This window comes from Helianthus annuus, chromosome 1, assembly GCF_002127325.2.
Source record: "Helianthus annuus cultivar XRQ/B chromosome 1, HanXRQr2.0-SUNRISE, whole genome shotgun sequence".
NCBI classification, from domain to species: domain Eukaryota; kingdom Viridiplantae; phylum Streptophyta; class Magnoliopsida; order Asterales; family Asteraceae; genus Helianthus; species Helianthus annuus.
This window is the reverse complement of record NC_035433.2, coordinates 38546930-38562091: the sequence shown is the minus strand read 5'-3', so window position 1 is coordinate 38562091 and position 15162 is coordinate 38546930. Positions and strand designations below refer to the sequence as shown.

The window sequence follows — 15162 nt, the reverse complement described above, 5'->3', positions numbered from 1 at the left end:
GAACGTCTTCAGAGAGCTGAGATTTAAGCACGACCTTACCAAAGTTTCCGGCGATGTTGTCAAATACCTTATTTTCCGCTAAATGAACTGAGACACCCACTATCTTCAACCATGCCAGTCTCTCGTAGGCTCCCGCTTGGCCTTTCCACATATCCAGTTGGCTAAACCATTTCTTCCAACCATCCTGGTTATCCAAGAATTCTGAAGCTTCATGGTCTTCCTTGAAAACTAAAAGCACGTTAAAACCCCATACGTAATAAATTTTGCAATCAACCTCCTTAGTAATCTCCTTCAACCCAATCAGTGTGTTAAAATCAAGCGATCTGCCCGTCACCGCTCTACCTTGGAATAAGAAGAACGCGCTGGTTTCTTCATGAACTGTTACCGTCTTCTCCTGAACCAGAACTTCCGGAGAGGACCCTTTAGACTTGACCAGGGGGTCTGCCGCATTCGAAGGACCTGGCTTGAACATGTCACTGAATTTTTCCTCTTCTTGAACGAAGCTACTCGAAGAAAACTGATTCCCTTTTTTTCTTTCAACTTGCTTCACCGTCCTTTGGTTTCTCCCTACCTTCTTGTTCCCAGATTACAGCGTTTTCCAACGCAAACCTGGCGATATTCACCTTGAGTTTATACTCCCCCATTTTGATACCGTTCAACTTCCTTTCCAGTTCCTTGACATTACCAACATTAAGAAAGCTGATAAAACCGAACCTATTGCCTACCTTATCTTTCTTTCTCGCGATGTAGCATCCGACTACCTCCCCGAAAACCCCCACAAAGTCAGCGAGGTCCCACGGATTACACCCTACCGGCAAGTTAGACACGAAGAATTTGGAAACATTTCTGTTGACAGGCGGGTGATGAACCTTCACACCAGCCACAGACGAGGCTAAAAGAAACACGAAAAAACCGACACCCGGACCACAATTCTTTAAAAGGTTAACTGGATTCGTACCAGTCTAGCTGGACTATAAAGATAGCCGCGACCGGTAACAGACCTGCTAAGCAATCAAGAATCTCTTACCGAAATGACGGTGATAAGAAACCGGAGAAGATCCTAGACGCGAATGGAGTCGAACACCGAGCAGGATAGGGATAAAGGACCACTCAGGCAGCAGCCGAAGATCCTCCCACGTAGGTACCGTGAGTGCTAGTAACCAGACTAGTACAAGCCGAACAACATTGGTACTTGTACCAATATTTATTCTCTAGTTTTGATTAACGTAAAACGCATTTTGATATCACCATTTATAGTTTAATTCGATTGATGTACCGAGGGCCATTACAATATACTTTCTCCGTCCCATTAAATGTGTCTTATTTTGAATTTTCAAAGTCTTATTTTGAAAATTCAAAATAGGATACTTTTAATGGAACGGAGGAAGTATAACTTAACGATATGAGACGAAATTATCTGAAACCGAACTCCAACTCGTCGTATAGCGCGAAGAATTCTATAGGTAAAACTTAAAACTCAAATCAAAACTCCAATTCTATCTAGGATTAGGGCATCCATATAATCAGGCGCTTACCGCACCAATCCCCATGGACATTGCTCTGTTTTCCCCATCTTCCCTTTTCCATGACGATGATGATTCCACATCTACAGGTTCTCTCTCTCTCTCTCTCTCTATATATATATACGTATATACATACACAACTTCAATGGTTTATCATGATGAATAACTCTTGTTACTGCTTGCAGATGAAGAAACACCAGACAACTGTCAGACCTATGTTGAGCGAACTCATCAGTTTCATGGAATGGTGAGTTTCACTACCTCAAATTTCTGTTTAAAGTATATCTGGATTTATAATGATATGAATATTATGCTTGGTACCTCTCCAGTAGGTTTTATTCATTTTAGGTTCTAATCACTCCACTTTTACTAGCCTAAGGCCTAAATATTTTCATTCTATATGCATATAACAATACATACGCGATATGGTGTCTCGTATCACATTAGTATAAGGCTATGCGGTATGGTAATGGTCCTCCCTTGGATGATGATCCGTCACGTAAGCGCCACGTAGTATGGGTGTGAGGATGGGGCAAAGGGGATGAAACTAAGGAAATGGGGGATGATCCTAATATCATCATCATACTTAGTAAATCCCACCAATAGCAAAGCTAAGGTAGGGTCTGAGGAGGGTAGAGGTAGACAGCCTTACCTCTACCCCGTAGGAATAGAGAGGCTACTTCCAGTGAGACCCCCGGGATGATCCTAATATATATATATATAGTATATATGTATATATATATAAGTTGTATGTATAGGTGTGTGAGAGAGGGGGAGGGATTATTTTCAGCCCCTTTGATGACTAATTTGACAAGGTGGTTTTAGCACAGCCTCATATGTATAACTCCCTCAAGAAAATGATTATTTTCATGATACGAAAATTTTGTGTTGATTCTTGTTTTAAGATATTGATACCACTAATAGAGGTTGTTCTTAGTTTGCCATGTCGGGAAGAAACAGATTCAACTGCTGTATGACTATCACAAGTTTAGAAACCACATATGTTAGTTTTGTCCTGCACTTAGTAACACGTTTAATATATATTTGATGGCAGGAATTGGTGATTCGAGAGTTTTCCTTTCACCAGATGAATGCCAACCTACTATGGCCAGGAACATTTGCATTTGTAGAATGGTTAGTTCAAAACCGCTCAAAAATAGAAGGACGCCACATCCTTGAGTTGGGCAGGCAAGTCCAGTTCGTTATACCTCAATATTTTTGTTTCTGTCACATGTTCCTGTTTGCGGTTTAATGATATTATAGACTTATAGTATCTTGGTCTAATATTCAAGGTTTAAAAGAAGGGAAACGAGTTTCGAGGCGTTTTCCCTTCGCCTCACGAGGCGTAAGCCTCGAGGCGAAACGAGGCGTAAGGCCGAGGCGGTATTAATAAATAAATATAAAAATTATATATATATTATAAAAATAATAATACTAACTAATTTCATCATCAGATTCATCAAAATCATCAAAAACATGCATAAAAAAGGCATGAAATGCTTGAAATTGACACAAAAAGTCAAAAACAGTAAAAACAACTATGAAAATCCCATGAGGCGCACCTGAGGCGCACCCTTATTAGCGCCTCAGCCCCTCTGAGGCGCATATGCAGTAAAAACCCCATGAGGCGCGTCTCAGACTCGTTTTTTGGCCGTTTCGCTTCGAGGCGCGCCTTCAGGCGCACGCCTCAAGCGTTTTTTAAAACCAGCTAATATTGTTTAGTAAAGTGTATTTAGTCTCAAAGTTGTGATCTTTTTTGTTATTTTTTTATGTGATTACAGTGGAACAGGTGCATTAGCTATCTTTTTGAAGAAGCTGTATCAGGTGGATATTACAACTTCGGACTATGATGATCAGGAGATTGAAGATAACATAGCTCACAATTGCAGGGTTAATGGAGTAACTCTCGTGCTTCCGCATATCAAACGTTAGTTCTCTTGTCCAGTTATACAGTTGGAAAATGAGTCGGGTGGGTTATGTTGGAGCGTATGACATTATGACATGAATACATATGTTTTTTAACCGGTCAAAATGGGTAGCGGGTCAAACAAGTTGAGTAGACCTGTTTGATGAGAACACCATTTTTACTCTACTTTCTCATTTTGTTTTCGGTTTTTTCACTAACAAGGAGCATATGGCATGAACACATATGTATATCATAAAACAAATATAGTTGCAATATCAAAGAAAACATATTAATGTTGGTTTTCACAATAACAGCTGAATGTATTGCATCATAAAGATAACGTCATATAACGACTAGGCTTTAAAAAGCACACCTGAGGCGATAGCCGAAGCACCTCACGTTTGGAGACGTGATAGATATTAGAAATAAAAAGGCTGATTTATTGAATATTAAGATAGTTGGCCCGATTCGAAAGGGGCTAATCTCCAATAAAAGAACAATTGATAATCAATATAAAACCAGACAATGAAAACTAAAATAGAAAATGGGATACTTAATGAAGGATTAGGATCAAATACAAAGGATCCTAATTGTAAGAAGTGTAAGAAGGATTTATAGAGTGACAAGTGTCCAATAACCTAAAAAAACCCACTACACAAAAAAACCCCACTACAAAAAAAAAAAAGAAAAACCTTAAACATCTACCACCACCAAAAACCTAACCCCCCCCCCCCCCCAAATTTTTTTTATTTTTTATTTTGCCGAGGGGGTGGGGTTTTAGGTTTTTGGGTGGGGGTGGGGGTGGGGGTGGGTGGGGGGGGGGGTTAGGTTTTTTTAGGTTTTTGGGGGGTGGGGGGTTAGGTTTTTTTTTAGGTTTTTGGGAGGTGGGGGGGGGGGGTTTAGGTTTTTGGGTGGTGGGGGGGGGGTGGGGGTGGGTGTTTAGGTTTTTGGTGGTGATGTAATGGGTTTAGTTTTAGCTTATTGGACACTTGTCACTCTATAAATCCTTCTTACACTTCTTACAATTAGAAGCCTTTGTAGAATAACTTGACCCACTTAATGAAAAATAAAAGAGTTACTTCCTGAACACTTGCCCCCAAATTCAGCCTTTTGACTTTTTTCTTGACCTGGATTCCCATAACATTCAGCCTTCCCTAATTCAGCCCTAAATCTTTGCTACTGATTAACTGGGTCAAGGTAATTGAACCGAGACATCTGGGTCGACCCGCTGATAAGGTGGAGCCACATCACGACGCTTCTTGTACATAACAACAAGTACAACAACCATACTCAGTAAATCCCCCAAATAGCAAGCTAACGGTAGGGTCTGGGGAGGGTGGGATGTAGGCAAACCTTACCTCCATCCCTAGGGACAGAGAGGCCGCTTCCAGATAGACCCCCGACACTAGTAATAAGACATAGACACGACCAAATAACAGACCTAAGGTTGTGGATGGGTAAAATAGTAAGGTAGAAACATATAGAGAAGTCATAAGACCACGAATAGCCACAACTGAAGAAAGATAATTCCTCCTCCTCCCCTCCACAGTCAAGGATTCCACTGCTCTAACTGGCCCTGTCAACTGTCTCCTCTTGACATGTCCAAACCATCTCAATCTCCCCTCCTGTATCTTATCCGATATACTAGCCACTCCTAACCTTTCCCTAAGAACTTCTTTTCTTATCCGATCCACCTTGTATGCCCGCTCATCCATCTTAACATCCTCATCTCTGCTACTTCCATCTACGCGCTCGTGTCTTCTTGATGGCCCAACAGTCTGTTCCATACAACATAGCTGGTCTAACTGCAACCCTATAAAATTTCCCCTTTAATTTAGTTGGAAACCTCTTGTCGCACAATACCCCAGTGGCTACTTTCCACCTGCACAATCCAGCTTGGATGCGATGAACTACATCACTATATATCTCCCCATCACTTTGTACAAACGATCCTAGATATTTGAGCTTAGTTGTCTGCGGAACCATTTGACCGTCAATGGTAACTTGAGTATCGTCTACGTCACCTGCTTCACTAAAATCACAGTAAAGATACTCAGTCTTAGAGCGACTAATCCTTAAACCCTTGCCTTCCAAAGCTGCTCGCCACTCCTCTAATCTCTCATTCAAGCACTTTTTCGTCTCCGCCACTAATACAATATCATCTGCGAAAAGCATGCACCATGGTACTGTCTCCTGAATCGATCTAGACAACTCATGCAACACTACTGTAAAAAGAAACGGACTCAACGCAGATCCTTGGTGGAGTCCTACTCCACAGGGAAAAAACTGGTATCCCCTGCTGGCGTACGAACATTATGTTGCAATACCAAGTAAATCTCAGGCATTAAAGACTTATTCTAGAAGGAAAAAGAAGCAAATCGAGACAGCTGTGAACAACCAGCAATTCAATGCTATTTTTGGCAGTCTGTTTAACCCATTCGGTTATATTTAGCAATGAGCTCAAATGGGATCAATTATCATAATTCTAGGATCAATTGCACCTTAATTCTAGGATCAGCTACTTTTCAATTATCAGCATAAATAGGCAGACTAGTTCATTGTTCTAGCATCCGATTATTACTTTTTACTATCATTTTGTATTTGGAGACCTTGCCCCTCTCAAATCGGGCCTTATCCTTTCCATTGAAATAAAAGCTAGTCTGCAATTGTTTTTCTTATTTTCTTGTTCCTATCATTGGTTCCATTGCCGGGAAACGAAGAGAATAAACCAAGATGGTTCAGACCCGAGGCAGTTCAGGAGAGACTAACCCACCACCAGATCCCATAGCTGCACAGTTGGCCGAAATAGCAGCACGGTTGGAGTGTGTAGAATCCATGAAAGAAGACCTCGCAGCACTGAAAGCAGGAGATAACTCAAGAGGAAGCCGAAATGATGAAGGAGAAAGCCATTGGAGGAATAGGCAACATTTCCGCCCATACAACAAAATTGATTTCCCTACTTTTAGTGGGGGAGATCCACGCGGCTGGTTATTAAAGGCGGAAAAATACTTCAGGTACTACCACATTCCTGAGGAAGACAAAGTAGAAGTAGCCTCATTGCATTTGGAAGGAGACGCTCTAGATCTCTATTCTTGGTTTGCCAATGACCAACCCATAACCTTTTGGGAAGAATTATCACAAATTTTTACAAAAAATTTCGGTCCAGCCGAGTTTCAAAATCTAGACGAGTACCTTTGCAGTGTTAAGCAAACGGGTACGGTTAATGAATATCGGCAAGAATTTGCTAAACGCTCTTCCCGAGTTTCAAATTGGCCGGACCATTGCTTATTGGGGGTGTTTCTAAATGGGCTTAAAGATGAATTAAAAGCTGATGTGAGGATACATAAGCCTAGAACCGTTTACAACGCAATGAGTTTAGCCCTGGAGTTTGAATCTAAACTCACTCATTCGCGATCGGTTCGAAATACAGCCACTTCTACCAACAACAAAACTCCATACTCTGAGTCCCGAACAACTACTCCTTCAAACCTTAACCCTACTACCGTTCCAGCCCGAAATAATCGTATATCAGACACCGAGAAACAACAAAGATTTTTAAAAGGTGAATGTTTCAGGTGTGGCGATAAGTATGCTCCTGGGCATAGGTGCAAAACCGGAACACTCAAGGTGTTGGAGGCAGAAGAGGAAGGGGAAGAAACTTGCGGAGATGAAGCCGGGACTGACTCAGATCGTGATAATACTGCTGAGATCAGCCTACATGCTATATTGGGAAAACCCACCCCACGACTATGAAAATCAGAGGTATGTTACAGTCAACCGAGGTCTTGATTTTGGTAGATGGGGGGTCTACCCACAACTTCATCTCTGATATTCTCATTAACGAGCTCCACTTGGCTACTCAACCTGTTGCACCTTTTGGGGTACAAATTGGTAATGGAGATATCATCCGTTGTAGTAAGATATGCAAAGGTTTTAAACTGGAGGTAGATGATCTTAAAATTGTCCAAGATTTTCACCCATTTTCATTAGGAGGGGCGGATTTGGTATTGGGGATCCAATGGTTAGCCACCTTGAACACGGTACAAGCTAATTGGAAGGAATTGTTTATGGCTTTCACGATTGAAGGAAAAAAATACAAGTTGCGCGGCATTGAATCAGGCCCTCAAAAGTCTTCAAGTTTCCAACACTTAGCTATTGAACCCATCTCTACACCTGCAATACACACCCAGTTACAGCCTATTGTTGACCAATATCGAGCTGTTTTTGAAGAACCTACACAACTGCCACCTACACGTTCCCAAACTCATTCCATTTCCTTGCTACCCAACACCAGCCCACCCAACATCAGACCTTATAGGTACCCGTATTCTAAAAAAAAATGAAATCGAAAAGCAGGTATCTCAACTCTTGTCTGATGGTTTCATACAACCAAGCACAAGCCCTTTTTCTAGTCCAGTATTGTTGGTAAGAAAAAAGGATGATTCCTGGAGGATGTGTGTGGATTATAGGGCTCTTAACAAAGCTACCATTGCTGATAAATACCCGATCCCAAATATTGATGAATTATTAGATGAGTTATATGGCGCAACTATCTTTTCAAAGCTGGATTTGAAATCTGGTTATTACCAGATCCGAATGACACCAGAGGACATTGAAAAGACAGCTTTTCGAACTCATTCCGGGCATTATGAGTTCAAAGTTAAGCCTTTTGGCCTAACAAACGCCCCTTCAACTTTTCAGGCTGTTATGAATGACCTGTTTCGACCATTCTTGCGTCGTTTCATCCTTGTTTTCTTTGATGATATTTTAATTTACAGTGCCAACATGGAGCAGCATCAAGAACACTTAGCTCAAGCATTGAAGTTATTGCAAGACAACAAATTCTTTGCCAAGATGTCAAAATGCTGTTTTGGTCAAGACCAAGTTATCTTTTTGGGCCATGTCATCACTAAAATGGGAGTACAAGTGGAGGAAGAAAAGATAGCAGCGGTTCGGTCGTGGCCTATACCAACAAATGTCAAGCAAGTGAGAGGATTTTTGGGGCTGACCGGATACTATAGACGATTTGTCAAGAATTATGGTATCATAGCCCGCCCACTTACAGCTTTGACCAAGAAAGACGGTTTTGTGTGGTCGGACGCAGCACTAGCAGCTTTTGAGGCTTTGAAACAGGCTCTAATGTCTACCCCTGTACTAGCCCTACCAGATTTTTCAAAACCCTTTGTGGTTGAATGTGATGCATCTTCAGATGGTATCGGTGCTATCCTGTCCCAAAATGATCATCCGGTGGCGTATTTCAGCAAAGGTTTTTCCCCTTCAAACAAGTTCAAATCTGCGTACGATCGAGAATTGTTGGCTCTGGTGATGGCAGTCCAAAAATGGAGCCATTACTTGTTAGGGCGCCACTTTATTATTCGGACAGACCACTACACGTTGAAATTTTTGTTGGAACAGCGGATTACCACCACTGAACAACAAAGATTGTTGTTAAAACTAATGCCTTTTGATTTTTCTATTGTTCACAAAGCAGGAAAAGAAAACAAAGGAGCAGATGCATTATCAAGGCGACCACATTCAGGAGAATTTTTAGCACTGATAATTCCCTATTGTGTTGAAATTGAAGAGATCAAAGCAGGCTTACACATTGATCCGGTGACTAGCAGCTGGATCCGCAGGATAAAAGAGGCTCCGGATAATGACACTGAATTTACTTTGGTTAATCAACTCTTATTCTACCAAGGTAAATTAGTGATACCCGACATTCCAGCTCTACGGCTCTAACTGTTGCAGGAGGCACATGATACCCTGAGCGGTGGACATGGAGGATTCTTAAAAACTTACAAAAGGCTGTCCACACGGTATTATTGGCCAAAAATGAAAAATGATATCCGTCTGTTTGTACAACAATGTGTAGTGTGCCAACAGCAAAAGTATCAGGCCCTATCTCCAGCTGGTCTTCTTCAACCCTTACCCATTCCCGAGCGGATTTGGGAAGATGTGTCAATGGACTTCATTGTGGGCTTACCCCCTTCTAACCGAGTTGATACCATCCTGGTTGTGGTGGACCGTTTAAGTAAATATGCACATTTTATGTGCTTATCACACCCGTACACAGCCAAACATGTAGCTGCTGTTTTTTGCAAAGAAGTTATTCGGTTACACGGGTTCCCGAGATCTATTGTCTCGGATCGTGATGTGATTTTCCTCAGTCATTTCTGGCAAGAACTCTTTCGTTTGAGTCAAACAAAACTCAAACTGAGCACAAGTTATCATCCACAAACAGACGGCCAAACAGAAGTTTTGAACCGCTGTTTAGAAGCATATTTGCGCTGTTTTGCCTGTGAACAGCCGAAGAGATGGGGTGAGTATCTAGCTTGGGCAGAATACTCATATAACACGGGATATCATACATCAACGGGCACAACCCCATTTGAAGTGGTGTATGGGCGGGAACCTCCACCTTTGGTACCTTACATGATGGGAGAAACTCCAAATGCTGATTTAGAACAGCAACTGATCGATCGGGACCATATGTTAAAACTTCTCCGTGACAACCTACAAAAAGCCCAAAGCCGCATGAAAAACCAGGCCAATACGAAGAGAAGAGACGTTTCTTTCCAAGTTGGAGACTTTGTTTTCTTGAAATTACAACCATATCGACAGAAAACACTCGCTAAGAGGAAATATGAGAAACTATCACCCAGGTTTTTTGGCCCATACCGCATCAAAAAGGTCATTGGCCCGGTTTCGTATGAGCTGGAACTCCCTCCTGATGCACGGATTCACCCAATTTTTCATGTTTCAATGCTTAAATTGGCCCATGGTGACTTTTCCTCTACGCCAACTCCTCCATTACCTATCACCAACGATTGGGAGTTACGTGTACAACCAGCCTCCATTCTGGATCATCGCTGGAGCAGTGAAGCAGGTAAGACTGTTTTGGAAGTCTTGGTTTCTTGGAAATCTCGTCCAATTGAGGAATCCACTTGGGAACCATACGATTTGTTAGCTGAGCAGTTCCCCAATTTCAGCCTTGAGGACAAGGCAAATTTCCAGGAGGGAAGTAATGTTGCAATACCATGTAAATCTCAGGCATTAAAGACTTATTCTAGAAGGAAAAAGAAGCAAATCGAGACAGCTGTGAACAACCAGCAATTCAATGCTATTTTTGGCAGTCTGTTTAACCCATTCGGTTATATTTAGCAATGAGCTCAAATGGGATCAATTATCATAATTCTAGGATCAATTGCACCTTAATTCTAGGATCAGCTACTTTTCAATTATCAGCATAAATAGGCAGACTAGTTCATTGTTCTAGCATCCGATTATTACTTTTTACTATCATTTTGTATTTGGAGACCTTGCCCCTCTCGAATCGGGCCTTATCCTTTCCATTGAAATAAAAGCTAGTCTGCAATTGTTTTTCTTATTTTCTTGTTCCTATCACATTAGTTTTAGTCATAGAACACATATCCCTGATTATGTCTATATACTTCCTAGGAACCCCCCTACCCTCCAAACTATACCAAATTTTCACATGGCACACTGTCATACGCCTTTTCAAGGTCAATGAACACCATATGCAGATCCCGCTTTTTTCCCGATACTCTTCCATTGGTCTTCTTAGGATGTGTATCCCTTCTATAGTTGACCGTCTTGGCATGAAACCAAATTGATTTACGATGCTTCTTGTACATGTAAGTCAGAATTAGGACTGTTGCTATGGAAATGTAGAAACTAGAAACCTTTGGGAGGCTGATATGCAAACAAAGACCAAAAAGATGAAGAGATTATGAGTAGTTTACCTGATGAAGAAGGCTGGAATGTAAAAGAGACGAGTGAGATGCAACTTACGATTCTGCCCAAAGCGTTTTTGGTTGTACGTAGAGCAATGCCTCTTGTCGTGAAGCTTTTTACTTACCCCTCATGCCTCTGCTTTTGGAACCTAAACACCTCGGAGCACCTCACACTTTTTAAACCATAAATAATGGTTTGATTAAAGAAAAAGACTAATTGCACACCTAATTACGGAAACAGATTACTTTATTAAACGTCTCATTCTGAAAGAATTCAAACAAATTGGTGTAAGGTTTACATCTCAGGTGTTATTATTAGTCTGTCCAATGTTGCCGTATAAGTTAAATCGGGTTATTTTCTACCTCTACTCAAAACTAGAGATGGCAATTTCGACCCATTTACATAAAAGTGTGTTGATTTGGGTTGTGTTCTTTCTCAAATGGGTCACATCAGAAAAATCAGCTAAAATGAGAAGGGTCAGAAAGGTTTAAAGCTGTCTAAAGTCTATTTTTAATGCATACAACACCTTCTAAGTTATCTTGTTCAAAGATTTGAATTTATAGTTGAAGAAGTGTCGTTTCGGTAAGGTGTTCGTGGATCAATCCAGCCCGTTCCACATCGAATCATCCTAGAAACCAACTCATTTTAACCCAAACCTGTTTTGACCCATTTATACACTTTTTCAGTGCATGTTAAAAATGATCTTGGTTTTAAATTGCGTGATGCGCTCCGATGCGTTTAGTTCAAAAATCTAATGCGTGATGCGCGTTGCGAGCGCATCACGTATGTGATGCGTTCTTTATAAAAAGAGTGAATTGCATGTTTCCCCTTATAAATCTTCTCAATTGCATATTTACCCAACCCCAAAATAAAATTGCAAATTTCCCCTTCCTTACCTAAAAGAATTGCAAATTTACCCATTTTCATTTATTTTATTAAAAATAAATTATATAAAGACTAATTTACCCTTACTTTTACCAAAACTTTAAAAATTGCATATTTACCCATTTTTAATAGTTTTTAGGTGTCTTTTTACAATTTCTTTTTGTTTCTTGCATTCTTGCCCTTAGTCGAATCAACAAACTTTAATTTGATCACCAAGTAGATTTCTCATTTCCATTTTGTTTTGGTACTTACTTTTTCTCTAAATCTATTCATGGGTCTCATATTGTGTAACTGTATTATGTTGAATGCACTGCATGTTTGTCTTTTAGATGCCCTCATTATGCACAGTTTTATAGGACATAAAATAAGGGTAAGATAGCAAATGTTTCAAGTTTGGTTTGGTTTCAAGCATATTGGTCAACTAGTGTTTCATAACCATAAGAATAACTGTTTGATTCGTTAACCGAATCTTCAAAATTAAAACTATCGGTTATGCGAGGTATCAGTTAAAACCGGTTTGATTATGTCAGTTATGATTTTGTTATGGGTTGCTTACCCCTACCATTCTACCAAAGTCATTTTTGCTAATCGATTAGTAGTCACATACAATTCAAAATCACATGATAGGAAAAATGTTATAGTGTTCTAAACAGAAAATAATCTATTGGAAGTAACCTGCACCGCTTGAACACCATTAATGTCTCAAAAAGTTAATGATAAAATTAAATAATGGAACTGAACAGTCGGCACTTTTGATCCTACCCTTACGTATTTTCCAGTGTATGTTTCTTAGGCCTTTATATTTTGAAAAGGACAATTTTGTCATTTTGAGATATTTTAACAAGGAAGGAGAAATATGCAATTTTAATTTGAGGTTGGGTATATATGCAATTAAGAGGGTTTATAAGGGGAAATATGCAATTATTCCTTATAAAAAATAGTTAAAAATTATTTATACATAAAAACTTATAAAAACATACTTAAAGTAAAACAACTGACGTGATTAGAAGATAAGAGTTGTGTTTTTTGGTTCAAATCAAGCATACTAAGATGTTAATTATGGAAAAAACCGAACACAGTTCATAAAATCTGGAAAAAAAGCATAAGAAACAATGTTGCGTGCATCAGAGCGCATTATGCGATGAGCGCATTATGCGGAATGCGCACAATATTCTCGCATCACGTAAACGCATCGCATCAGCTGTTGCGATGCACTCTCATTAGTGCATCGGGTGCATCACACATTATGCGCGCATTTTTAAACCAAGAAAATGATGTTATAACTTCTTTTATTCTTTACCAGATTCATGGGGTGATCCCTTCCCAAATCCTCATCCAGAATGGGACCTTATTATTGCTAGTGACATCTTACTGTGTAAGGCCCTTTAATCTCATTTCCATTTTTGCATCATATTACAAATAAACAATGTTCTGATTGGTTTTCGTTATTTTTTTACAGATGTGAAACAATATCCAAACTTAATAAAGACTCTTTGCTTCCTCCTAAATTCTTACAAGCCACGAGAAACCGCTACAACGCCTCTAGCTCAGGGTAAATGTCTATATTGTAAATAATTATTTGTGCTTTAACTTTTCAAATTGGATAGTTTTTGGTGCCGCTCGAAATCCAACCTGAACTTCTTTTGTCTAATTATTTAGTGTTTTTTACATATTTCCCCCTCCTAAGCTGACTTATTACGTATTTCCCCAAACAAAAAAATTAATTACATATTTCCCCTTCCTAACCCATGTATATTACATATTTCCCCTTTTCATTAAAATTACTCTTAAAATGACTATTTTACCCTTAATGAGCTATTAAATGAATATTTACATATTTTTCCAAATAATTAATGATTAATATGATTAAACACTTTTTTCTTCATTTCTACCTTTTGCAAACTGACCCGTTAAAAATGAACGGGCCGAATTCACCATCTATAAAAAAACAAATGTAACTTTACAGCTGAGATATCCTGCGACGTAGCTTAGCACAAAATTGTAGTCTCATGTTAAATCCTGGCCCGCGGGTATCACATGTGATCGGTCCCCCCTCCCCCAGACCCCACCAAGAGGGTTGTTTTTGGTTTTTGTTTTTTTTGTTTTTTACCCTTTGTTGGTAATAGGCAATATTGTTTTTGTTTGTATGTTCAGATGGAATTCCAGAACTGGCCCGACCTGCTTTCTTAATGAGTTGGAGACGCAGAATCGGGAAAGAAGACGAATCATTGTTCTTCACCGGATGCGAAACCGCTGGTCTTCAAGTACAACATCTAGGTTCCCGGGTGTACTGTATCACCCCCGCCAAACCTGTAGTCAGTGATAGTCTAGGACTTTAGGTAGTTGCAAGAGAAGAAACTTTTAATGGCCAAAATACTTTTAAAGAAACTTAAGTAGAAGTGTTTACGGCGCGTTTTTATGGTTTTTTACTTCAAACCGTGAATGGAAGGTTGGTGACTGTTTCTAAACTTTGTAAGCCAGAATCAAATCTTTGAAAGCTACAACAGAATCAAAGCAAACCGTTCTTGTGGTTTGGTTTCAGTTTGTTGACCGTTACACTAGTTGGGTTGACTAGAAACATTTTTTAACATTTTTAATCTGTATTATTTTTTTTCTAGAGAAAGGACCATTTTTTATATAAAAGAATAAAAAAAATGTTACACAAGGAGAGTTATGTTGACATATAGTAGGTTTTCTGTCTGGTTGAGTTCGATACCTGATAATTTTTAAAGCAACATGTGCCAAACCGTTCGGCTATAATAATTTTGATAAAGAAAGAACCGTCACTGACACGAGATAGATCACCAAGTTTTAACAAGGGATGGATGTGAATTTTTGATACGACACGAAACCATAACATGAAATTAATTTGAAGTTTGTGGGTTTGTATCTATTTTAAATGGGTTAGGGTTTGTTTTAGTTCCAACTCAAGAATACGTTTAGTTTTTTTTTTTTTTTTTTGAATAGCAAATGGGACTTTATTCACTCAACAGACCAAAGCTCCCAGCCAGAAATTGGGAACCAAAAGTTACAGTTACATCGAAAAGAAAATTACATTATAGCTATTACATAACAAAATTGAAATTCCAT

General features: G+C 39.5%; 1 protein-coding gene across 1 annotated transcript; it reads left to right on the top strand.

The window, feature by feature from the left end:
* Positions 1 to 1456: 1456 nt before the first annotated feature.
* On the top strand, positions 1457 to 14613 carry LOC110865484 (protein N-terminal and lysine N-methyltransferase EFM7). The gene is made up of 7 exons (XM_022114743.2): positions 1457 to 1612; positions 1709 to 1770; positions 2578 to 2711; positions 3305 to 3450; positions 13376 to 13447; positions 13532 to 13624; positions 14227 to 14613. Exons 1-7 carry the CDS (start codon positions 1549 to 1551, stop codon positions 14409 to 14411), a joined length of 756 nt encoding a protein of 251 aa, XP_021970435.1. The 5' UTR covers positions 1457 to 1548; the 3' UTR covers positions 14412 to 14613.
* Positions 14614 to 15162: the final 549 nt, after the last annotated feature.

Excerpts from the sequence above, each read along its gene's own strand:
- LOC110865484 (XM_022114743.2), top strand. The coding sequence starts at position 1,549 with ATGGACATTGCTCTGTTTTCCCCATCTTCCCTTTTCCATGACGATGAT. Across the intron at positions 2,712-3,304 it reads CACATCCTTGAGTTGGGCAG|TGGAACAGGTGCATTAGCTA; the intron begins GCAAGTCCAGTT and ends ATGTGATTACAG. Across the intron at positions 13,448-13,531 it reads TGCTAGTGACATCTTACTGT|ATGTGAAACAATATCCAAAC; the intron begins GTAAGGCCCTTT and ends ATTTTTTTACAG.